The 25,475-nt window shown below is 40.6% G+C and overlaps 1 protein-coding gene across 3 annotated transcripts; it reads right to left on the bottom strand.

The window, feature by feature from the left end:
- Positions 1-646: 646 nt before the first annotated feature.
- On the bottom strand, positions 647-17,512 carry zmp:0000000991 (mucin-17). 3 transcript variants are annotated; one of them, XM_022212772.2, is made up of 5 exons: positions 17,372-17,512; positions 11,011-11,129; positions 10,694-10,874; positions 8,808-8,844; positions 647-8,218 (listed from the first exon to the last, which is right to left on the bottom strand). In XM_022212772.2, exons 1-5 carry the CDS (start codon positions 17,467-17,469, stop codon positions 2,927-2,929), a joined length of 5,727 nt encoding a protein of 1,908 aa, XP_022068464.2. In that variant the 5' UTR covers positions 17,470-17,512; the 3' UTR covers positions 647-2,926. The 3 variants fall into 3 exon arrangements, with proteins under 3 accessions (XP_022068464.2, XP_051796123.1, XP_051796124.1); XM_051940163.1 differs by lacking the exon at positions 17,372-17,512 and adding an exon at positions 17,116-17,350; XM_051940164.1 differs by lacking the exon at positions 8,808-8,844.
- Positions 17,513-25,475: the final 7,963 nt, after the last annotated feature.

The raw sequence follows: 25,475 nt of genomic DNA, 5'->3' as shown, positions 1-25,475 counted from the left end.
CTGGAACTAAATCCCCTGCACTGCTGGACTGCTTGTGTTAGCAGCTGACTGCACCGCTGAGAATGAATCCAACCAGGCTGAGAAGAGCAGCAGGTGGTGGAGACTTACTAAACATCTGTATTAGTGCAGTTTGTAGAGAGCGGATGAATCAGAAAAGGGAAAACGGACTGTAAAAAGTTAAATATGATGCCATAGAACATAATTTTACACTCTGTAGTCGATGTCACAGGTCGTCCAGCAGAAACAACTCAATGAGTCAAACCTAATCACCAACAGATCTAAAAAAGCTTCTACTGTCTTTTTACATAATTGCGTCATCTACTGCAGGTGAAATATTCTCAGAAATTGGTTTTGGTAAATGATGTAAGTGCAGAAAGCTGTTTTCTAACTCAGTTGGAAACCCAATAATAAACTACAAAGAAAGTTTAAAGACACCAAAACAGTAATAAATGGAGACACTGGACAGAATTTCCACTGTATTCCAAAATATACCACAGAGCTGTCTACTTCATGTTTTTTCTTCCTTGCTGTGGTTTATTAATCCATCAGAGGGCAGTGCAGTCTAACTTATGACGAAGCAGGCGATGACATGAATCACACTCCCTCAACAGTAGATGGTGAAAAAGTAGTGATGGAAAGGAGGAAGTAAAACATTCTGCTTTATTTTCTCAAGCTAAATATTTGTTGAGGGTTTGTGGTAACGGAGAGGACTGACATGTTGTAACAAGATTAAACAGTCAAGTGGGAATATTATTTTTTAAACAAGCTGCAATACTAGTACAGTGGGATAAGGCCACGGTAAAGCTATTTGTAACAATTGTAAACATGAATTAATAATTTGTTGTATTTAATTGACTTACTATACAGCTTAACTGCATAAGAATACACATGATAATACAAATCAGTGTCCAGAGTAGTGTTTTGTTTTTCATCTCACTTTGAATAGTTGCACAGTGGAAGCATTCATGCACACACACTAAACAATCCCCTCCCTCTGCTGTTTGATGCCACTATCAGCCCAGTGATGCGTTTCCCCATGAGAAAAAAAAACAACAGAAAATAGTTTGTGTGGTGAAAGCTGATACTGCAGTGCAGCATCTCTCTGTAATGAAATGCTCACAGTGAATCTTCAGTACAAGGTCAAGATGTCAGGAATTATAAAAGCGTTTCCATCCTATTATGCAAACACAAACTGTGGCATCCAAGTCTACATTAGCGTTTAAGTATTTGGGCGTAGCTTTTTAAAATCTGTGCTGTAAAAAAAAGAAAACTGCGGCAACATTTTCACACATTCACTGCACAAGTGCTTTTCCCAGCCTACACACCCAAGACAACAAACAGCCTACTGTACAGCTTCAACAGTGACACTTTTGATCATTATCATTTTACAACATACAGGACAAGTTCCACGCAAGCTTTCCGTCTGCATCTTTATCAGCTAGCCCTACGTCTGGTATGTTACCACGATCAAGTGTTTTCTCTGTAAACAGAGGCCTCTGGACGAGGCTACTCCCTGCGTTTCACAGTTGACGTGTGATCAGCGCAGCACTTTCCTTTGTATGACATAACATGGAAAAGCAAATTCAAAGTCCGAGCACTAAAAGCCGATGACACATGAAGTTATGCAGCTACGCCCTTCCTATACAGTATGATGTCATGGCTAATAAAACAAAGCAGATTGTTCTGAGTCAGTGTGAAAGTCTCTCTGGGATAAATTCTACATACATAGTAGAGAAAGTCAAGGACACAAAGTGCACCGGCAGCAAACATGTTAAGCAATGGCTTTAAATGTAGACTAATGGACGTTTTAGCTAAACACAGGCCATGTGCTGTCATAGTTAATAACAAAAGGCAACACCCTTCCAAATAATGGGAGACTGTTAAGCAGCCCCACCTATAGTAGACATATTGATTCATGTGGTCACTGAAAATCACTGCAGATTGGAATGTGGCCTCAGGCACCAAATCTATTGTTTGCTGTAGATAATTAGCATACTTTTTCTGGCATGTAAATACTGCGATGGGAAAGACAACAATAAAACTCAACAGAAATCATGCTGGCTAAGGCTGGACAATCAACCAAATCAACTTGTTAACAGAAATCCCCCCAAACAGAATCTTTTGTTGGAAATATTACATTTATTTATAAAATAGATATATTAAGACTTTAGATTGTCACTGTACAAGTAAGAGCAGGCACTGTTTAAAGCATTTTATAATGTTTGTTAATCATAACAAGATTATATTTCATCCCAAAATACAAAAAAAAAAAAAACGTTTTAAAGCAACACTTTGTCTGTTACAAAAAAGTTAATAAGAAAATAAGTTGTTTCTGCTTTATGCTGACATTTCCCAGAATTCAGTTCAATCTTCAAACACACAGGAACACAGATGATGAAATATCAAATGAAAGCATGTTTATCCACATTACCTCAGCACTTACTGTTATCTAGCAGAATGAAATGCAAATCCAAAGATTAGACTTGCTGAAAGCCTAACCTTACAGAGCAGTTTGTTCTTTAAAACAACCACACAGATATTTATACCTCACTAATGCCATGCAACTGTCCAAACTATAAATGCAGAACAATGGTAATTTACTATCCATAAATCGCAGACCTGCAGTCACAGACAATAAACTGTACATACTTAAGAAGTATTTAACCCTATGCTGATAATATCATGCTCGCCCATATGTCTTTTTAACACAACCACAACTTTCAAAAAGTAAATCATGCAAACAGCCTACTGCTCTAACATATCTCACATCTCCTCTGTGACAATAAGAGAGTTAAAAAAAACAGGAGACAAGCAGATGTTATCATACATAAAAGATTATAGCCTGTCCTTCTCCTCATGGACGTTTCTTTGTCATATCCTGGATCGCAGAAACCTTCAAGAAGCTTTGAAAGCAACTGTTCCTCTTTCACAACTCTGTTTCCTTTTCTCTGTCCTCATCTGATTCTAAGTAATATTCATCGTCTGTGGTTGTGTCGGAGCTGCTGTCTGAAGACTCCTCATAGGTGCTAAGGCTTGAAACATACCCTCTGGAGGGTAAACACCCTCTGGAGGAGGACTGGCTGTCCACCTGCTGGAGTGCTCCCGATGAACTTGGAAAGGTTGGGGAGGAAAGGCTGGGAGGTTTGGACATGCGTCTGGACACTGGTGAGAGTGGCGGTGTTGGAGGAGGAGTTGGGGGACCCTCTGTATCCCATGTAAACTGACAAGTGTCCATGTTAGGGCTCCAAAGATGAGCAGGCCTTGAGGCTGTGGCAGCTACAGGCTGAGATGGAGACACTCCTGAGCTCCAGTTTGTTAAGCATTTGGTCAGTGATCGAGGCAGAGATCTTGATCTCATCTTCCCAGGATCACTGGGGAAATATGACTTTTGACTGTCACTGGCAGGCTGGCAATCGACTTCTTTGTTCCAATCAGGTGTGACAGACCACTGGTCCAAGTCTCTGCCATTACTTCCACAAGACAAGGCAGATTTAGAAAGGTCACCCACACTCATGAATCTGGATCCAGTGGAAATACGTCCAGGCCCCGAAGGTCGACTGGACAGAACTGAACTCACAGAAAAGGACTTACTAGGCTCAATGCCGTACTTTAAGTCTGCGTACGTGGATGCCAATCGTTCATTGTCTTGTACTGGGCTTACACTTGGAGGACCTGTGGACAACCGACTTCTTCTTGAACCTCCTAAGCTCATTCCTTCTCCTGGCTCACAGGGAGAGGGGGATTCTCTGCGACGGTGCAGCTTTGGGCTGTAGAAGACACTGTCATCTGTCACTTCAGGTGAAGAAAATGGGGAGAGAGGGGATAGAGAGGAGAAGGGGGAGAAGGGGCTCCTGGGGCTCGGCGTGGACTTCCTGAACTGAGCAGGATAGGCAGCAGAGGGACTAGGACTCCTACAAGGACTAAGATCTCTACAAGACAGGAACTGGTTTGATGCTGTATAATCTGCCTCGCTGTCTTTGTAGAAGTCTGACTGGTGCGTTGTTGGGTGGTCGACTGTCAGGTGAACTTGGGCTTTGTTTTCAAATGTGTGTTCTACACAAGTATTTTTCTCTTCTTGATCAGCTTCTAGAGTTGATTTTTCTGACCAAACAGAGAAGTGATCTCCTGTTGTTGAGCTTCCAACGGCTGAGGATGGTATGATAGTGTATCTGTTTTGTGTCCATCTATCTGTATTCTCTGTTTTCTTTTCGTTGTCACTCAGCGCTATCTCTTTCTCCTGCACTCGCTCCTCCAGAGTTTTGGCACTCTCAACACTGTTGTCACTGACATTACTGATATCACTTAATCCACTAACGGAAGGCGTTTGGGAAGCTCGTTTCCATTTCCATGGAAATGATGAATCATCCTCAGATCGTCTAGGGCTGAATGTTTGTCTCAGCCTATTAAGAACCTGGTCCATTTTGGTACTCTTGTTGGCCCTCTCTGACTCTGACTTTGATAAACTGGGGTTTGGGGTGCTCACACTTTTCTTCAGTGCAAATCGGTTTTTCTTTGGGCTTTGTTCATTATTAACTTCCACTGAAAAAAATTTGCTTTTGCCCAGCACATTCTCCTTCATTCTTCTGCTTCTGCCTTCATTATTCCGGGACTGACTGTCTATTGAGCTGCTACCACTGGAGCTCTGATCTGAATGACGATATGCTTCAACTGCTGCTCCCTTACTCTGCACTGCGTTTGACTGTTGACCTAACTCCATGGAAACCGATGTGTTTGCGGTATGTTGTAAAGGTTTAGGTGTGGTGTCATTTGGGGCAGTAGCTGTATCTACTTTGGATTTAATGCCGTAAACCAGTGTTTCAGTGACATATGAGGATTTGTGGGACTTATCACCCCGAAGAGTCTGTAAGCTGACGTGAACTCTGTTGTCGACAAGTAATATCTGGCTATTCTGACGGTCTTGGGTGGCACTCTTGCTGTGATTGTTGTTGACTTTATCAGTTTCTGAACCCACACATTTTGAAGTTTCTTGCATGGCAGGTTGTTTTTGGGAAGACAAGGGTGGGGGCTGGGATAGCCTGACAGGCGACAAAGGGGGTTTGGATGTGGTATTTAAGGAAAGTTGTGGGGTATAATTTGACTGAGAGGGTTGAGAGAAAAGTCGTGCTCTGGGTGTTACAGTTTTAGTTTCTCCATGTGCCTGCCTGTTAGACATGAGAGTGGAGTAAGGTGGGGAGCTATAACGAAGCTTGTAACTACTTGAAAAGTCAGGAGGGAGGGAGAGGGGACCAGCAGAATGACACTGAACTGTGCCAGACTCCATTGATAGTGTCCTTTCCTGCCTGGGTGTGGTCAGGTCCTGGTTTACCTGGTCAAAGGTCATTGTGTCACCAGCTCTTTGCTTGTTTTTCTCTCGGGATGCTAAATCAGCGGAGTCAGAAGATAAAGATCGATATTTTCCTCCTTTGCCCACCTGTATGCTGGAGGTCTTGGGGGTAGGAGAGCAAAGAGAAGATGTATTTCTTGTTGGACTGCTTGGTCTTAGAAACGAAAAGATGGATGGAGCATTCCGAGAGAGCTTGGAGGGAGACGGAGCACTTGTTGGGACTCGAGATGGTTCTGGCTTCTCCACTGTGGTGGGCTCTGAAACCTGGACATCAACTGAGTCCTCCCATGTTACTCGCCTTAGTTTTTTTTCCTCTGCACTGAGGCGTTTCTTTGAGTCTGTTTCTGGGCTGTTGGGGAATGTCCTCCCTCCCTTTGGACTGGGAGTTTCTGAGTAGTTTGGGCTGGAAATGACTGGGGTTGCAGGGGGAGTCAGGAGAGAGGAGACAGCAGTGGGAGTGACAGGAGGACTAAGAAAGGAAGGGCTTGGTGAAGCAGTGGATGCAGGATGTCTTCCAGTGCTTGAGGAGGTGGATGCAGAACTGTAGTTTGTTTTAGAGAAAGAATTGATTGTAGGAATCAGACTGGACACAGTTTTAGATTGGAAAGGTTTGGGAATGGAGGCATAGGTTCTTTCAAAGCCAAGAGGTGTAGTGTTGGATTTGTTGCTAAACTGCGGCATGTGAGACAAAGACCCAGTGTAAGATGAAGCATTAACGCTAGTTTGAGAAGAAACTGGAGGAGAACTGAAGGAGAAATTATTTTTAGTGTTTGTGCTTGGGGGGAGACCAGAGGTAGTTTGAGAATTAAGAGCTTGACTGCTGACAGTGTTAGTGAAATCAAGAGAAAGAGATGGTTTGGTAAACTTCTGTGAGTCCATGCTGAGAGGAGGTATGGGGGTGTTGTTGGTTTTGGCAGGACAAGGACTATTTTTGTACTTGCTGCTGCTCTCTGTGGGTGTATTTGAGCTTTTGGGATTTAGCAAAGTAGGTGGTAATTCCGTTACACTTGCTGTAAATGAACCGTTGCTTGCATCAGACTTGCAGGGATCTTTAGTGTGACTCAGTGTTGTTTGTGCTGTGGCTCTGCTAATTTTAGAACTACAAAACGCATCAGGCATACTATAAGGCTTTTGTGGTTCTCTGTTGTTTAGATTTGAGCTGTACTGCTGTTTGACAAGCCTCTGTGACTCGTGGTCAAGGGAAGTCTCAGGGATTATTTGTTTGAGATTGTGTGTTCCTCCCCTTGTCTTCATAACAAAGTTCATGTTCATGTTCCCTTTACAAACTGATTCTGTTGTGTTGTTGTTGTCTTTGTTACTGGAGATTTGACTACCCAGTGTTTTGTTGTCAGTCGGACTTGGAGAGGCCATGCCACCATTATCATTACAGGGTGGAACAAAGGGTATGTTTAGGTCATCTTTGATGGTGGTTGTATCATTAAGGATGAGAAGAGAGCTACCTTCGTGGCTAACTTGTTTCCACCAGGAAGTGGATTTTAGGTTGGTCCTTTGAGGAAAGGAATGGGTTTTCGGCAGTGCAGAGTGATCAAATGGGGAATGTCTGGCTGAGGGGTTGTTGTTCTCTGACATTAAGTTTGCACTTTTATCTGAATCCCTGCTGTTCAGTTGTCTCTCTAATAGTCCTCTACTTAGAATTGCCTGTTTGGAAGATGTCACATTGGGCTGGATCCTATTTATTTTCTGAGGCTGGTGAGCAGAGGTTGTACCTCCTACATCCGTGTTTTTTGGGGATGTTGAAAAGAAAACTGTGTCAGATATGTTCCTTTCTCTGTGATTAGAGGATGATGGGGCAAGGACAGGTCCAATATCAGTTGTCCTGTAAGAAAGAGGTGACGGAGAGAGAAGAGGCTTTGTCCTGTCTTGGTCATTATTATTGAGAAAGCTTTGAGAAAGGTGGGTTGTGAATAATTGTCCATTTCGATCACTTGAAGGACCGTTTAGAGGCAAAGGGTTTACATCTGAGAATGTGGAGGTGGAATCAGAGTTCTGGCCATTAGAGCTATATCTCCTTAGAGACAGAAGTAGACTGCTGGTTGACGGTTTTGAGCTTAAAGATGAGAGTCCTCCTTGATGGCTGGTTTGTGGATTCCTCCTTTGTTCATTTGGGTCATGGAAGAGGGGAGGCACAGATGATTTGGTTGTGGCTAAAGGGCTTAAACTACCTCCATCTATTTTCCTATTTTCCATCCATCCAGAGTTTACATCCAAGGAGACAGTGTGAGTCATTTGCCTTTTAGTTTCATAGTCCAAGCTTAAAGGATCACTTTTAGCTGACCAGCCCACTGTATTTCTCCTGGGACCCAGAAATGGGGACCTCAGTTGGGTTTGTGGTCCATCAGTCATCATCCTGTCCACACCATGTTGGTTCTGAGTCACCTGAAAACCACGCTCACGTTGTGGTGCAGTATTTGCCACTTCTTGTAAATTCCCCTGGGCTTCTGAATTGCCTGTTCCATCAGGTCTTTTGGTTCGCCGTAGGCATCCACTCCAGTGTGGGGCAAGAACTGTTACCACGGTCGAAGACAACATAGTTGTTGGGGGGTTAGACTGTTCCCCAATATCAGTTTGGTTTTCAAGCTTTGTTTGGTCCTTTATATCGTCCTCTAACTCAATTGTAGTGCAAGTTCTTGGTGATGACAAATGTGTAGGTATGTCCAAACCATTCTGTTCATGTGGTCCAATGTCACCATTTGAAAAAATGTCAGCTGTACTCAAATCCTGGGTAATCTCCAGTTCATTGCAAACTGTGATGACCTCGTTTTCCTTCTTCGCTGGAAATGGTATTGTCTCTGATAATGGATCGACGTTCGTTGTCTCTACAGAGGTGTGTCGTGATGGCGTTTTTCCATTTACCTGTCAAGATAAAGAATGTTTTCTGTTGGTATCTATATCTTGCATTCTAGTTTTCAGTTAGCTAAACAACTACAATCACCATTTTAAATTAATATTTGAAACACACATACACAATACCAACGTAAATCCTATGTACTGTAATATAAAATGTCTTCTGGCGTTTACAGCCAACTTAAGCAACAGTAAGCAGTAACTCCATGTTGGCAGGAGACAGAGCCTTTGTGAGGCTCCTGTTCCCATGGTGTAGCCATGTAGGAGACTCAAGCCTTGACAAACAGGTTACTTTAAAAGACATGAAAGAAGCACACACACCCTGTCCCTCCTAACTGTTATAATAATAATAATAATAAAGCTCAGACGTTTTCCAGAGCACACAGTGTCACTGATGATGTTTGTACAGATAACGACTTCATGTGATTTTTAGAGAATGTCAGAGTCATGAAATTTGTTGTCTGAATATTATGAGATTGGAGATATTTTGTATCAAGGGGGACTTGAAGTTGCAAGTTAACATTAGTTCAATACCAATGACCTGTTTACATTATGACATTGGCATTATGATATAATGACTGAAACTGTGAATCTTTACCTGAACACAGCTCTCCACCTGCTGTTGTTCGGTTGAACTGGCAAAACAGAACAGAGAGAAGGTTTACTACACTAGTCTTTAAACATACTGGGCATCTGCTGAGTTTCTTTAAAAGAAAAAGAAAAAGAACAGAAAGACAGATAGTCACTTTTTACTTAGTGTATGTGGTTGTTATGGGGTATTTTGATGACAACTTTGTTGCATAATAAAGGCGTTTTATTGTTTTTACTGAGTGTGTTGTGCAGACACTAAGTGATGAAAAAGAATACATAAATAACAACAACCTGTAAACTTAAGTTTATAGCTGAGATAATACAGTGAATACTAATGAAGTATCTCAGCAACAACACATGAATAAACGCGATCAGTGTTATTTATGATCTCAGACACTCCCAGTCTTCCAGCGCTCTACTGTAATGTTTTTGTGTGGAACAGTTGAGGGATTAAATGTCTAACACTTTTCACAGAAACGCTGATCAACAGGATCGTCAGCATTCCTCTGCTCTGTCCCTCTTTTCTAAACAGCTTTCCCACTGTCACATGTGAGCGAATGTCACACCTCTTAGGCATTTGTGCAGGCACTTTCAGTTAGACATGGTTCACTGTGCACATCCAAGATCACATTCTCAGTTCAAGATGTCTATATAAGGTCATGTTAGACAGACAGGGCTGCAGGTGGCCAGGAGAAAGTTTAAAGGTGTGTCTTCGACAAAACCAATAAGGTCAGTTCCATCAGTGACCACTGCTGACAAGCTTATCCTATTCTTGGACACATCATTCACTGGCATACAAATATGCCTAAAGGAAAATGTGCAGCACACACTAAACATTATCCACAAGGCATAATGTTAAACATAATGAATTTTTAATTTGAGATTGCATAACCGCATCTAACCTAAAATAACCTCTTTTCCTCTTACGACATTGCTGACTTCGGGATATATCTCTGTGCAAAGAATCAGTCCACAGGTAGATGATATGTGATACCACGTTAAACATTAACTCTGAAAATGCAAAGCAGAACTTCCTGCAAGGGGAGGGAAGAGCCGCATATCTTTTTATACTGAATTCTAGAACAAGGAGTGTGAAGTTAAAGTACACCAAAACCAGAAAACACTGCATGCATATTGTGAAGAGTTCACTTCCTTGTTTAGACAAGGAGCTAACCATTTCAGACAGTGTATGCAGACAGGGTTCAGTGGTTCAGCTACTGTTTGACTAAAGGTTAGAGAACATGTGAGATAAATGACTAAATGCTCATGAATTCCAGATCTTGGAAAAAGATACTTGGACTCTGGCCGTTAGCAATTACAGAGAATGAGACAGACACAAAGAGAAGAGGCCCTGTTGCTGGGAATGCTTGACAGGATTCCTTCAAGATAACACGTGATTAATAAACGCAACATATGCCAAAGTCTAGCTGCCAGTCAATTACAGATCAGCTCAGCCATAATCTACTGAGGGGTGCCTCAAAAGACACCACAGATGAAACCACAATATCCCTGTTGAATGTTTTAACTCATGTCTCAGGTATTTAAGCTTTACTGAAGGCTCTACCTGATCTACAGTCAAGTTGAAGCTGAGTGAATCACTGTCTGTGAATTCATGCCACTGAATCTCATTCGCTGATCAGCGTAGATCAATGCATGTGTGTGCAGCTACGTACACATAACAGATTGCATTTGTTATTCTGTTGATGAGAACGTCACGCAGACAGCTGGATGGCATGATGATGGCATAATGTCCCGCATGGCAAAGTAGAACAAACTGTACAGAGAAGCTGTTATTCCTTCAGACACTAAATATGTTACTGAGTCTCTAATCAAAGTCACAAATCAAATTCACTAATATGTCTGTTTTGATAAATGATTCATTTCCTTGCTTACCAGTGCAGACAGGGGTCTAAATTCTCCTTTAGCTCAGGTTTGTCAAAGCTTAGGCTCCTGGAGAGTCTCAGGAGGAGGCTGGAGGTGAATCCGGGCCCAACAGGTTTCCGGATCTGGACGTCTGGATCCCCACAGTGAGAAGCCTCGTCCCTTTTTAGGTTGTCCACTCTTAATATTAATGCTGCAAAAGATCCAGAGTACTTATTCTGAGTCTTCTCATAGGTATGTGATGAAACAATTGAGGCTAAACAGCTTCTTCATGTGCACAGATGAAAGTTGTGGATCTGAAATGTGTGGCAGATGTGTGTGTGTTTTACCTTTGTGTGTTTCTCTCTGTCTGACGGCTGATTGGTGAGAGTTCTGCACAGCTGGAATTCCATCATCGTGATGATTCTCCTGTTTGAACCTTTCACCAAATGCTTCATCTTGCTTTTCTCTAAAAAAAACAACAAGAACAAAATAATTTAAAGAATTATTTTAACCAATGATTGAACTATGATTTAATGCAAACATGAAGAACATTCACTGGCTCCTGTCAAATACATCACACCTATTTAAGTTTATTATAGAGCTCTAATATTTAACTGCCATTTATCTGTACTGTTATTTTTTTTAAACAAATTAAAAATGCACTATTTTGTCTCTGCTGCTGCTGCCTTTTTCTATCTGTAGTCTCCATTTTGTGGTCTCAAGCGATGTTCCTCCCACAGGACTATCTGACTGCTGATGCATCACAAGCAATAGCCTATCAGCTGAAGCTTACATGTAGAAAAGTTCTATTTTTATGAGGTAAAAATCCCAAAACAAAGGCATTTCAACAAACTTTGACACTAAGATTTTAATTTTACTGCACAGTACATCAGTTTCAAAAATTGCTTATGGATGAGCCCCTAGTTTAACATCAGATTTGGCACCTTGTGATTGGTAATATCACAATTTTAGAGACCTAATAATTGCACACAAAACCGCTTGAGGGTTTGCAGTGGAAATGGTTTCGCTGGTTGCGTTTTACAGGAAGGAAAAGATAATTGAGAGCCTCTGTCAGTTCAGCATAAGAAACTCAGACATGAAAATAAACAGTCAGTGATTTTATTTGCTGCTAACAGCTTAGTAGTGACAGCTGATTAAAGCAGCATGTATAAACAGTGACCTAATTTCACACAATCTCCTGCATGTGACACCAGACAGAAAAACACATAAAAGAGGACATCTTCCTCTTGAATTCAGCTACAATAAAACACAGCTGGCAGAACTCCTCCTCCTCTCTGTCTCGACATGAGAAGCGAATTTTGTTGTTTGAGTTCCAACAACCTCCGTGATAAATTGCACACACTATTAAAAGTGAATTTTGAGTGACTGGCAATAATTACAGGCAGCTATGCCCTGTTAAAAGTGGATTTGAGCTTCAGAGGTGTGAGCAGAATAGCAAAAGAAGACCTGGAGATGAGATGAGGCTCACTTGTGCTGATCAACGACCAGAAAAACGATGTACTCTAATTTCTGCAGTATGTAAGCAAGCACAAAACTAAGACTGAAGGAAGACAGCCGTGCTTCTCTCATCTTATCAGTGTAACAGTGCTGGAGCGATAAGCACTGGTTACATAACAATACCACACTGCTCCCTCCACACTTTCTGTTACAACCAGAGCACAGAGCTAACACGCCCACTCACTTTGCCACAAAAGCATGCATATGCACATTTACTGCTGCAACCCAACGCTGAACCCACGCCGGTGCGCTAACTGCCGATCACGATGATGACACCAGAACGAGGATGAGTCGGTTATCTAAACAGGAATGTACGTGTCGCCGCAACCTTTGATCGGCGACAAAATAAAATGACGGCAATTATGTCTAGCAGCACATTCCAGGATCGCCTTCTCTCTGAATATTCAGCTCAGCAGTTTAGAAGTGGAGGCAAACTGAGGGTTGAGAGTTTTTATATAACCCGCGGTGCTCGGTGCGATCACAAAAGTTCAAGGTTTTGATTTTTTCCTCGCCCTGTCGTAATAACATGGACCATCACGCAGAGCTGCAGCTTTCACCATCCACCTTGCCTTTAGGGGCGACGCTTCGGCCTCATTAGAGAATAATCTCTGGAAAGCTATAATAAAAGCCTGCCATGACTTGACATGAGGGAAAAGCAAAGAGAAATGTGAGGAGTCTGGGCGGGCGGGAGATCTTCATTGCTCCTCAGCAGCTATCTGTGCCAAGGATAACACACCTCCTGTGTGTTTTGAAGCTCAGCTATCCTGAGGCAGCAGCAGAAATGTCATCACATCACAGTGATATTAGTGCCTGTAAACCTGCAGGAAACCATGTCTGGTAATTGATAGGACTGTGATCGTGGACCGCGAGGAACTCATAAACTGAAACTGCATAGTTTACATGACAGAAGCGTCTTTTCAAATAGCTTTCATGTTTGTTGTTGTTACACCTATAGCTCCACGCCAGGTGCTCACTTTGTACATCCAAGTACAGTCTGCCGTCACAGGGCCTCTACTGCTGCAGTGATCCTGAATATTTACCATGAATTTGTTCCTTTTCAATGGATGGAAGTGTATTTATGGAATTTAATAGCAAAAGACTTATTTCATACATCTTTAAAAAAATGTTATAGAGCCATAGTCAATATTATCAACTTGCTTGTTTACTTCATCCCAAAATACAAAATCTAAAGATATTTCTTTAATGATAGTTTTAAACTGTCAAATGTAGTTAATCTTGACATTTTGAGGGACGGCAAACAGCAAATATTTGGCATATTTCTGTGACTTACAAAGTGACTGCCCATTGCTTTTTTCTTTGCCTGATTAATCTCTAATTTCACCAGCTGTCTCAGCCCTAACAGTATTTCACCACCAGAAACTTCCTTGCACAAGTAAAGCGACACAAAACATAGGAATCCTGGAATGATAAATGTTTACACTGAGTCTCTTATTCTGTTCTTTTTTTCCTTATAAATAAATCACATTAACTCTGTGCTGCTAATGTCACAAGGCAGGCAGCAACAAAAAAATATGCAAGACAGAAAGACAGAAATTAGGAAACATACAATAAAATAAAAAGAAAACAACAGAAAAATAAGACAAAATAGGGTCAGAGTTTGTACAACTGATTTGTAAAATAAAAGGAATGTAACATCCTATAATACTGACACCACTAAGAGCAACCAAGAGCCGTTGAGAACATTTAAATCTTGAGATTTTTCTGAAAAACATCAATAGAGAAGAACACTTGACTGAAAGGAGGCCATTCCAAAGGTCTGGATCTCCTGATCTCAATCATGGAACAAATGTTTAGTCAAGTGCACTTTTATAAAATCACCAAGAAGTAGCAGAAACCGAAAATTACATCCCTCTGTTCATTGCTTTCACCTAGGTCTACAACAAAATGAATTGGCAATAATAAATCGACTGTTGTAAATCATCTTCCGAGCATAAATGTCCCAAATTCTCTTACCACTTCCAGCTTTGAAATCTTTCTGGTTTTCTGTGTTTTCATGTGTAGTAAACTGACAGTCTTTTGGACTAAAGTGTGATAATTTCACAATTTCATTTGCGATTAAGAGTCCAAGTCGACTCACAGTTCAATATCAAGAGATTTCATTTACCTTCAGGCTAGATAAAGAAAACCACAAAACATTCAGATTACAAAAAGGTGTAACATGGAAGTCGTACTGCCTTAAAAAACATATTTTGAAATTTGTTAACTGTCCATATAGCTCATAATAGCTGTCAAACTCTCCTGCAGCACAGGCATAGCTGGTGTTATATATTTAATTTGGTCAGCTGACAAAGAACTAACTGAAGACAAGTTTGACTATTGATCGACTGTTTGATTCAAGTGCAATGATGAACATTTTCTAGCTGCATCATCTCAAACGTGAGCTCGGTTGCTGTTGTCTGTTTTATTTCATTATAAAGTGACTGTTGGTAATCAAAGCGAACAATTTAAAGCTGTCATTAAGGGTAAAGACAAATTATGATGGTTATGTGACACTTAGAAAAATAGTCAAAAGTCTGAACACATCTTCTAATTCTGTGGTTTTTATTTAATGATTTTATACATTTTAGATTAATACGGAAGACATCAAAACTATAACAGAGTACATATGGAACTATGTTGCAAACAAAAAAGTGTTAAAATTCAGTATTAATCTGCAATGTAGAAAATACTACAAATAAATAAAAAACGTTGAATGAGAAGGTGTGTCCAAACTTTTGACTGGAAGCATATACTTTCTTTAAGTTATTTATTTATTTTGGATATTTTTAGCTTTATTTGACAGGAAAGTCAGAGAGAAGAACGGGGGGAAGACCTGCAGCAAACAGCCATGGGTCAAACTCGAACCCATGACTGCTGCGTAACAGACTACAGCCCCTGTTTATGGGTCGCCCGCTCAAACTGTTAAGCTACAAGGGCACCATAAATATATATTTTTTTTAACCATATTCCCTCCACAGCTTTAAAAATATTTAAAAATTAACCAATAACCAACATAACTGTACTTTACAGGAAGACTTTTTAACAAGTGTTGAGACAGAAGAACACCACAAGTTAAGTCCTAATGTAATTTTGTTTTGTATGTACATTTGATTTTATTATTTATTGTTATTTTAGCTTGCTTCAATGCACTGTGTCCAGAAGCAGCTACTTATACAGGGTGTCCCGAAAAATGTGAAATCATTTCATCAGCTAATAATTTGCTTAAAACATGTTTGCTCTTTTTGCTCATAAAACTGGAATCATTTCTATTTTCCTGCTTTCAGGATCAGACATGCCGTCTACTGCAACAGAAAAGGCGTTCTGCGTATTGAAGTACGCCCAAACTCAGCCAAATGTGAAGGTGCAACGTGAATTTGTTTGAAAATTTCATAAACAAGCGCCAACAGGAAAGCAGCTCGGACGTGGCATAAGAAGTTTCAAGAGGAAAGAAGGAACTCCACGACCGACTTTATATGTGCCGCGTCACACTGAACATTGAACATTTGTAATAACTTTGGAACATTATAAAACTACCATCCCCAAGAATTTTTCATCTGAAAGTTGTAGAATAAAACATTTTATGTCCAAAATAAATCCAATTAAGTATCATTTCTCCTGGTCATGTAGTCAGTTTGATTTTTTGGGACACCCTGTATTTTCGTCCTGTCCCCACATATGATGACAATAAAGCTATTCTATTCTATTCTAAGTCAAGATGCATTTAATTTGAATTTGACTATGGACTGCCCAAGTGTCCATCTTTACAGTAAAATGCATAAAATCCAACGTAGACATGTGACCTCTAATCTCTTGCTGTTGACACAAACCGTTGCTCGCTGCTGCTGACATGCAACTTCAGGTTATCTGGACGGTGATCCGAGGCTCCCTTTGTTTTGGTGGTTTAGGCTGATGACTAATTGTTATCTCTGAGAGCCTCTTTGGGCGGCTGCATCACACACCGCGTGTCTCATACAAGTATGTTGGTGTATTCTTCACTTTAAGGTCGGCCCTGTTGTGGGTGTGCGCCCATATCTGCCAGCTAACACTTACATAACCACAAGGATCCAGCCTAAAACTAAAGTGTGGGCGTGTGCTCAGTACTGACAAAACGCATGCAATATTCCAACTGCTGAAAACGATTAACACCCTAAACTTTAAGTTTCATCCAAGGAGAACTTAATGGCTTTGCAGTGACTGCATGAGTGGTGAATGGTGGCTGGGACACAATGGGACTTGCTGCCACACCTTCAGTACCTGTCAGGTTTCCAAGAGGAGCTATTCCTTTTTAAGCCTACAGACAGGTATACAGTAGATGGGTTTAGGTGGAATTAGCAGGAGCATATGCAGATAATAAACAGAGTTGGAGCTCCGGACATGCACAGACAGCACCTTTGTGTACCTCTGGTTAAACTGCAGGCCTGGGTTTGCATGTCAGAGCTCGCCTGCCAAGCCAATGAAGCTGAACTGTACAAAAATACAACAACCTGATGATGATGCTTTCCACATGCACCCACACAAATGTAGGCTCAAGCTCAAATGTTAGCTATACAGCCTGATGTATGCAGAAAGTAAAACCAAAAAAGTCTAAATGCTGCTGGAAGTAAATTGGAGCTTAGATGCGTCACGTTTTATGAGTTGGGAAAGAGCATGTGGCACCAACCAGAGCCTATTCAAAATCTGACAAGTTGAGCAAACTAATACCAGCGGTGACAATTCGATCATGGGTGTAGTTAAAATGTGTTTTATCATAAATATAACTATGACATTTCACTAAAACAGTTTGACACATACTATTTACATTGTTACTGCTCTCCAAAACTCAATCTCGCCCCCGTTTTCTGTCAAGTACTGTATGGTGGACAGCAGCTATGAAGCAGTGAACGAAGGAAAAAAATAACACACGAGTGGAATATCTTAACGCCGAATTTACTTACATGAAGCCGTGATTGCCGATAAGTTGCTCTTTAAGCTGTCAGGCGTCTGTGTATTTCCAGACAAGCGTTTAATTGTACAGATTTTTTAAACGCGGTTCGGCGCGAGGTTTCTCTTCCCTTCACGAGAACATCTTGTATCGAGATTAAAAGCAAAACGTAGCCAAATAGAGTGAGTGGCGACATTTAACTAGTCTTTTAAAAGCATAATAAGCACAAAGCGGTCGGTTAAGAGTACTTTAAGGACATTTACTCCTACCGTGCAGCTGTAGTCCGTGTTGCTGTCCCGTACAGAGGCGTAGCTGTCTCTCCTCCTACTACTGTGGGCTCCAGCTCTCCTGCGTCACTTGTTGACATCCTATTTTAACCGGTTCAGTCAGCCTTCAGAGTTCAGGCTAAACGAGCCGAGCATCTCAAAAATGCAGGCAGGAATTTCCTGAGAATTAGGTGCGAACAGCCCAAATATCCGCGAAAGTCAAAGCGAGATCAAAAGTCAAAGTTCAGCAGCTCTTGTGACATGCAGGTGAGCGGAGCCACACACCGGCCTCTTGCTGCGGCTGCGTCCCTTCCACACTATTCCCGGTACTTTCACCCCCTCGGTCATTTCCTGAACAAGACACTTCAACTGCAGTGTTGTTATAAAAAAAATGCAGTGTCGTTCTTTTATCACCTTTATACAGTCTGGCAATTCTAATCAAGGCTGCAGCCAAGGAGTCAGCAGTCAACTCTGGGTATTAAGAAGGACCAAAGGAAAAACTTATTTACTTATTATTTGCTCAATTACTTGTTTAATGCCTTTTGTTCAGTTTCTACAATAACAGATTCCCCCGTAGAGCTATTATTATTATTCTTTAATTTAAAAACAAATACAAACAAATAAAATGCAAGAAAAGCATTGGGTGAGTGCTGTACTACAGCAAAGCTGCTCAGTCATATCATTTCCAACAGATGAAATCTTGAAAACATTTGCGGCAGAACTCACAGCAGCATAGAATGTGGTTATTTAATATAGATGAACCCACAAACAAAATGATGAAATGATGTTGCACTTAGCACAGGCATGTGTTATGCATGTCTACTTTATGTTCAGATACTGAATCTCCTGATGGAGGCAGGGGGAATTGATGGGACTGGGAACCAATGATGTAGTGTTCACTTGTTGTCATAGTTACAGTGATGCTATGTCGCTATCTTGCAATGATACGGAAATCTTTAACAAATCTGTGGATCCAGACTATAAGCTGTATCACTGCCAAAATCTAATTACTTGTTTCTTGTGCCATTTCTGACCTTCCCTAAAAATTTCATCCAAATCCGTTTTTCCGTTTTTTTGAGTAATGTTGCACACAGTCAGACAGACAGACAAACCAACACAGATAGTCATATAACTCAGCCGAGGCCCCACCTCCTTGGTGGACTAAATAGGACCAACTTCCAACACAACGACTAACATTATTAGTAAATAATACGCTACAGCAGGCCTAGTTAAAATAATTTACTTAAAGGAATACTATGAGCAATAATAATAAAGACAATAAAAACAACAACCATGAAGATGTAGTATAAACTTCATTCAGCCTTCCACAGGTTTTCATTTGAGGTAAATTCCATAGGCTCACACTGTCATTGGTGGAATGTCTAAAAGTAAAACATCTATCAGTTTACCCGGCAAGTGACAACATATTTTGGACGTGGCTGTAAAGCAAAATAATTTGCTATCAATATTTGTCAATATATCGATATTAATATATGTATAAATATTATATTGATAGAGAAGTTCCTGAATTATGTATATGTGAGGGTAGAGACTGCGATTTGGTAGAATTGGAGTTTCTACCAGTAGAGATTGCGATTGGAGTCTCTACCAGTAGAGTTTGCGATTGTAATCTCTACCAGTAGAGATGGAACTTTAAATCTGACCCCTGCCCTGACCCCTGACCCTAACCTTAATTGACCCTGACCTTTTAATCTAACCTCTGCCCTGACTCCTGACCCTAACCTTAAAAGTCTAACCTTAGCCCTGACAAATCTCTACTGGTAGGATTGGAGTTTCTACTGGTAGAGATTGCGATCGCAATCTCTTCCAGTAGAAACTCCAATTTTACCAAATCGCAGTCTCTACCATGATATATACATATTAGCAGTGGCGGCTGGTGGTAAAATTTGTTGGGTTGGCTAACAAATGCATAATACCAATTAAATGGTTAACACAGCTGCAAAAGCAACATCACCTATAATACACACAGTTACATTAATTACGGGTACACTATACTTTTTTAGTGCTCTACATCAACACTCTCTCTCACTCACTCACTCTCTCACTCACACACACACACACACCACTACAAAACATGTTCCAACTGCAACGACTGCCCACAGATAGCCTGCTGCAACTGTCTTATTACAGCTGTTTGGCGACATGTAGTGCAAAACACGCCTTCAGTACATCAGATGACCTCAGCAAAAACAAAGTGTCACAGTCCTTTAACAGGTCAACATGGGCCTACCTTATTTGAAAAGAAGCTCACATCGACAGCCGATGTGATCCCAGTCTCTTAACTTCCAGCTTTTCCTCCAAAGACATTGAGGAAAATGGGCATGAAAGCAAATAATCCACCTCGTTCATGCTAACGCCCGCCATAGCTTAACCTTTTCTCGCTGTGTCAAAGGCCTGTGGGCTGCCTGAAGTTAGCCCAAAAGATCAGTAAATCACGGGGGCGGGACATGACACCTGTCAATCACTTACAAGAACGAAATGAATGAAAGCGGGTCTGCTGGGGCTGTAAAAAAACAAGCCCATTTAGAGATATTCTATGTTTTTCTTTTGACTGATTGGTGCTGTTGTTACCTTGATTTTCACCTAAACTTAAAACAATCTGTTGTAAGTTATTTAAAAAATAATTTTCTCATCTTTTTTGTGTTGGCCTGGGAGGGCTTAGCCCTGTTAGCCCATTTACCAGCCGTCCCTGCATATAAGCTAATCAATATTTCGCTCATGCTGGCCAGACATGCAACTTTTTTCACTCAGAATTCTGCATTATCTGAAACAAAATGATTCACTGATGGAAACTGTTCTTTAAGTTGTTAAAACATAACATAAAGACACTATACACAAGTAACACAAATCATTTTTATAAGTATTTATTGAAAGGTTAGTTTGGTTAGTACTGACAACAGAAAATAACTGATATGCATCTCCCATCCAAAATCTTAAAGCTTCAGCAAAAACAATTGGATTTCTGTTTTTTTTTTTGGTTCCTAGCACTTCTTTATTTATAACTGACTGATTGAATCAAGTGGGCCTGGGATCTTTCTGCATGGAGTTTGCATGTTCTCCCTGTGTATGGTGGGTTTTCTCCGGGTACTCCGGCTTCCTCCCACAGACCAAAAATATGCTGAGATTAACTGATCACTCTAAATTGCCCGTAGGTGTGAATGTGAGTGTGATTGCTTGTCTGTATACCCCTGCGACAGACTGGCGACCTGTCCAGGGTGTCCCCTGCCTTCGCCCGAGTCAGCTGGGATAGGCTCCAGCACCCTAGTGAGGATAAAGCGATGTATAGAGAATGGATGGATGGATGATTGAATCAGAGTTATACAATATATTGTCATTTAATTGAAAAATGGTAAATTTTATGAATGTAAGTTGGGCTGAATATGTATATCTGGGACTTCTCATCAATCAGAACTGATGAATTAGTGAGAGGTGGAACAGCTTCCAGAAACAAAAGACAAAAACAAACAAACAAGAAAACAGTTACCTTCTACTCAAACTCTTGGGATTACCATGACCTGGATGACTGAGAATATACCTAACATAAAAATGAAAAAAGGCATAGTTTTCCTTAACTTGTGGAAAAGCCCCATTGAGGATATCTCATGTCATAAATCATAAAGATTCATTTTATTTTAAAACTTTGATGTCACTTTCACTTTAATTACAACACCAATATTAGTTGATATACCAAAATACATTTTTATAAAAAAAGTTTTTTATTATTGCCAACTAATTTAGAACTAACAGACCAAGGACAAATCTCAATTTGAGAGATTACAACTATATGAAATAGTTATATTAAATATACATAAAAATAATGTCAAATCACCAGAGATGCTCAGCATAGCAAAGAATTTCCCATTAGCAGTGTCTTCCCTCAAATATTACGCTTTCACATATTACAAAAAACATTACCATGAGCAGATGATAACTTTAGTTTTAAAGCTTTTAGGTGGAATACGGCCAGAATGTATGCTGTTTGCTTAAATATCATACATAAATATCAGCCCCTCTTCAGATGCCCACCTGTATTATGCAATTGAAAAATGTGTGGAATCAACAGAAAATCTGTGCAGTCTGTTTAACTGCCAAATCTATAGACATTAACAAAAAGCAACGTTCACTAGGATCATCATCTCAGAAAAAAACAGGAGTACGCACACTGTTCAGTCTGTGTGTGAGACATCAGGATGACAAAGTGTGTGACTCAAAGCAACATTTTAAATTCAGATTCCACCAGAAGAATCTACGTCAGACGGAGAATCAGTCACAGATGACTGTGAACCTTCACAGCCTTGCAACTTAGTAGTGGACCACCTGAGTCAACTTCTGCCTCACATGTTTTTTTTCATCTGTCTGATTTTCTATATGTCTGTAACACCATTTGGGCAACCCACATGCTGTAAATGCAGTGTATTAGATTTGATGTCCTGCTCATAAAATTCCATAAACTGTAAAAGCAGGCCTCGGAGGACATTCTGGATGCACCAATGAGATGCATTTGTTGGCTCATGATTTTTATGAAATCTTTAACTTTTTACTAAAGAAGTGTTTTTTTTAAATAGTCTAAATTATGGCCAGAAATGTTTTTGCAATTTGATCTTAGCAAAACTTAGCATCCAAACGTTTTCACATGCACATATACAGATTCAGAGCACAGATGCATCTCCAGTCACACTCCAACATAATCGAAAAATAAATAATTATATCAGGCGTTCAATGCGTCGAATTTAGCAGCTGATTACATTATTAACCAGTGCATGTAGTTTGTGATAAATAAACATGTTTCTGATGGAAGGTAACATGCTTTGGTTAATGTTTTTAATCCAATTTTGTGAATAGGCTTCTGCACAGACTTTATTTTTAAGAAATGGTGCATAATTTCATAACTGTGCTGGGTTTTTTTTTGTTCCTTTGAATTATAAACCACATGACAGCTATTTAATTATTTTGCTTTCACAAAACAAAACTTTTTTTTTCTGTCTCTTCCACACCCTCCACCACTTGGCAGAGACTCTTGACAGCTTTGGCTCAGTGTCTGCAGGGAGAACAGCACCGTCCCTCCTCCTGTTCTGACACATTGTGTTCAATTCTGCCGGCACGAATAAAGGAATCAGGGCGCCAGTTTTAGTGTAACGATCGAGTCAAGTCAAGTCAGTATTATCAGTTAGGCTCTTTTAAATCAGCAGATGATGAGTCAAGGCGCTTTCCAACAGAGAAATAAAGGTAACGTTCAAGATTAGTGCATGTTAAGGTTAAGAGTCTACAATATTTAAATCATACGAATGTGTCTGGCTGGCTTATTTGAAAAAATTGGGATTAAGACCCTGGAATATTATAGAAAGAAACTCAAAGAAACAAATAATTTCCTCTGAGTAAACGCACCTGTCGAAAAAAATAAACTTGAGACTTCCAGCAGAACCAGGCTCAGGGAGGGCAGCCATGTGTCTCGACCTGTTGGGGTGAAGAAGGAGTGGAGAGAGAAAAGAAAAGCAGAGACAAACAGACAGACAACAGGCCAGAGAACAATAAAAACTAGGCAGGTTGGTGAGACATGAGATTAGAGACATGCAGCTCTGAAGGCACAGAGAGCAAACACAGGCTCAGAACACAAACATCCGAAGAGACAAAGCTAATACCATGTAGTAATGACATATAAGTGATCCACAAGATAGCAAAGGTAGAGCATATTGTTGAAATAATAATAGTGTTGGAACAGGAGACTGTTCCTGATGATGGATGCAGTAACTGAAAATGCTCTGTCATCTTTGGATTTGAAGCAGGGGACTGAGAGGTGTATTTGTAACAGTGATCGAAGTGACCCAGGAACAGAAAGTGGTGTTAACTATTAGTTTGCATTGTGGAGCTAAAGCGTTCAAGGCTTCAAAAACAAAAACTAGATCCCGTATTTCACTGGAAACCAATGCAAATGAGCCAGGACTGGGTGATGTGCTGTCTTTTCATTGGAACAGTTTGGCAGCTGCAGGCCTCTGAATGAACTAACTGTAGTCAGGTAAGGCTGGACTCTGTCAGCCACGTAAACAGGGAGCTACAGTAATCCAGCCACAAGATAATAAACCTATAGATAACTGTTTACAGGCCTTTGTAAGATATCGGCTTCGGTTATCTGCTGCTGACCTGTTTATTATGGTGAACAGAGCTGGGTGGTCCAGGGCTGCACAGTAGCTCGGTGGTTAGCTGTCGCCTTGCAGCTAGAAGATCCCCAATTAGCGTCCCCGCCTGGGCCTGGGATCTTTCTGCTTGGAGTTTGCATGTTCTTCCTGTGCATGCGTGGGTTTTCTCCTGGTACTACGACTTCCTCCCACATTACAAAAACATGTTCAGGTTAATTGCTAACTCCAAATTGTCCGTAGGTGTGAATGTGAGTGTGATTGTTTGTCTCTGTGTGCATCCCTGTGATAGACTGGCGACCTGTCCAGAGTGTCCCCTGCCTTCACCTTGCAACTCCAGCGAGGCACTAATGGGGATTAAGCGGTGTGTAGATAATGGATGGATGGATGGTCCAGCAGAACTAATTCAATTTTGCATTCATTGAGTTTTGATGTGATCAAGTCAGCTAAGGAGACTCATCTGTGAACAAACATGGTCTGGTATAACTGGAAGGTAAAACAGCATGTCGTTAGCATAATAGTGATATTAGATAGTTTAGTTTTGTAATGCATGTAGACAGAAAGTCAAAAGGGCCCTAAAACAGAACCTTGTTGGACGTCGCATTTAAGAAACAGCTGACTTCTCTGACAGACAGTTCTAACATTGAGGAAGGTAAATGATTTTAACACTGTACTGAGTTAACCAACTTTGTACTCCACGTATTTCCATAGACTTTTGTAATCAGCAGTATCAAATGCTTTAATGAGACTGAGCAGAACTAAAATGGCATCAGAACTGGAGTCAGTGGGCAAAAGGAGGTTGTTATGGACCTTCAACAGAGCAGACTGGAACTTTGTCTTGGACCTTGAGGGTATTCAAACGCACTAATACCTGACTGAAAACAATTTTTATCAAACCTATGGACATAAACAGAAGCTTAGAGAGAAGTCTGTAGTTATGTTTGGGTAATTGGGGTCTGGGCTGGATTTTTTCGGTGGTGGCTGAATAATTGTCTGTTTGAAGCTGAAGGGAGGGACTCCATTTGTTAGGCATCTATTAGTTATATCTTTTAAGAGACGAGACAGGAAAATTCCTAACAGACAGCACATCAAAGACAATTTAGAGGCTATTTCAGCCAGCTGTGAGGATGACATCGGATGAAACGTCTGGAGGACTGGATGATGTGTCTCTGAGGGATCACAGCCTGGTGGTGAGATGTGAGATAAGTTTGAACATATTGATAAAGATATTCAGAGACCTCTTTGAAGTATCAGTAGTGGGTGCTGAAGTGTTTGCAGCAGTAGTTGGATGTAAGACAGAAATGATGGAGCTTACCACTGTTTGGGGTTTGTGGACATTTTATTGATTATTTTAGCAAAACACTGAGCTGTTTTAACAGAGCTTGGTGCTGCCTTAAACCTGTAAAACCCACTGTTGCAGAAATACAACGCCAATTTTTTTTGCTGTTTTTTCTGTATTTGGTTTCTATCTATCTATCTATCTATCTATCTATCTATCTATCTATCTATCTATCTATCTATCTATCTATCTATCTATCTATCTATCTATCTATTACAGGGTTAAACAATCAGCTGCTAAAACCAAATGAAAAATGTGCAAAATAGGCTGCAACAGGGTTAATTAGTAGACAGAATGAGATCAAGACTGGAAGTATTTTGCAAGTTTGAGTTTCTAATGTTTGTTGTTGTTGATGATCTTCAGGTGATCTCCTCTAAAATGCTGACTGCTTTGGTAGAAAGCTGTTTGATCCTTAAAGATCTCACTTGCATCCAGTTCTCTGCCTCCTTCTCTGTGAATTGGCTGCAGAATTTCCTGCAGCTACAGAGGTGGAAGATTCTCTGGAAGAGCTCTGCGTGGACTTGGCAGGTCAATTCTTGGTCATAACGTGGAAGACACGGCGCTCTTCTGGCCCAGGAAGTATCTCTGCAGGATTCTGTGGAAGGCAAAGTGAAAG

Source organism: Acanthochromis polyacanthus, chromosome 20 (assembly GCF_021347895.1).
Source record: "Acanthochromis polyacanthus isolate Apoly-LR-REF ecotype Palm Island chromosome 20, KAUST_Apoly_ChrSc, whole genome shotgun sequence".
NCBI classification, from domain to species: Eukaryota; Metazoa; Chordata; class Actinopteri; family Pomacentridae; genus Acanthochromis; species Acanthochromis polyacanthus.
This window is presented reverse-complemented; position numbering and strand designations above follow the sequence as displayed.

Bases quoted from the DNA above. Each gene is read 5' to 3' on its own strand.
- zmp:0000000991 (XM_022212772.2), bottom strand. From the start codon at position 17,469: ATGTCAACAAGTGACGCAGGAGAGCTGGAGCCCACAGTAGTAGGAGGA. The intron at 11,130-17,371 runs GTAGGAGTAAAT...TGTTTTTTTTAG, and splicing joins ACACGGACTACAGCTGCACG to AGAAAAGCAAGATGAAGCAT. The intron at 8,219-8,807 runs GTAAAGATTCAC...TTATCTTGACAG, and splicing joins AGGTGGAGAGCTGTGTTCAG to GTAAATGGAAAAACGCCATC.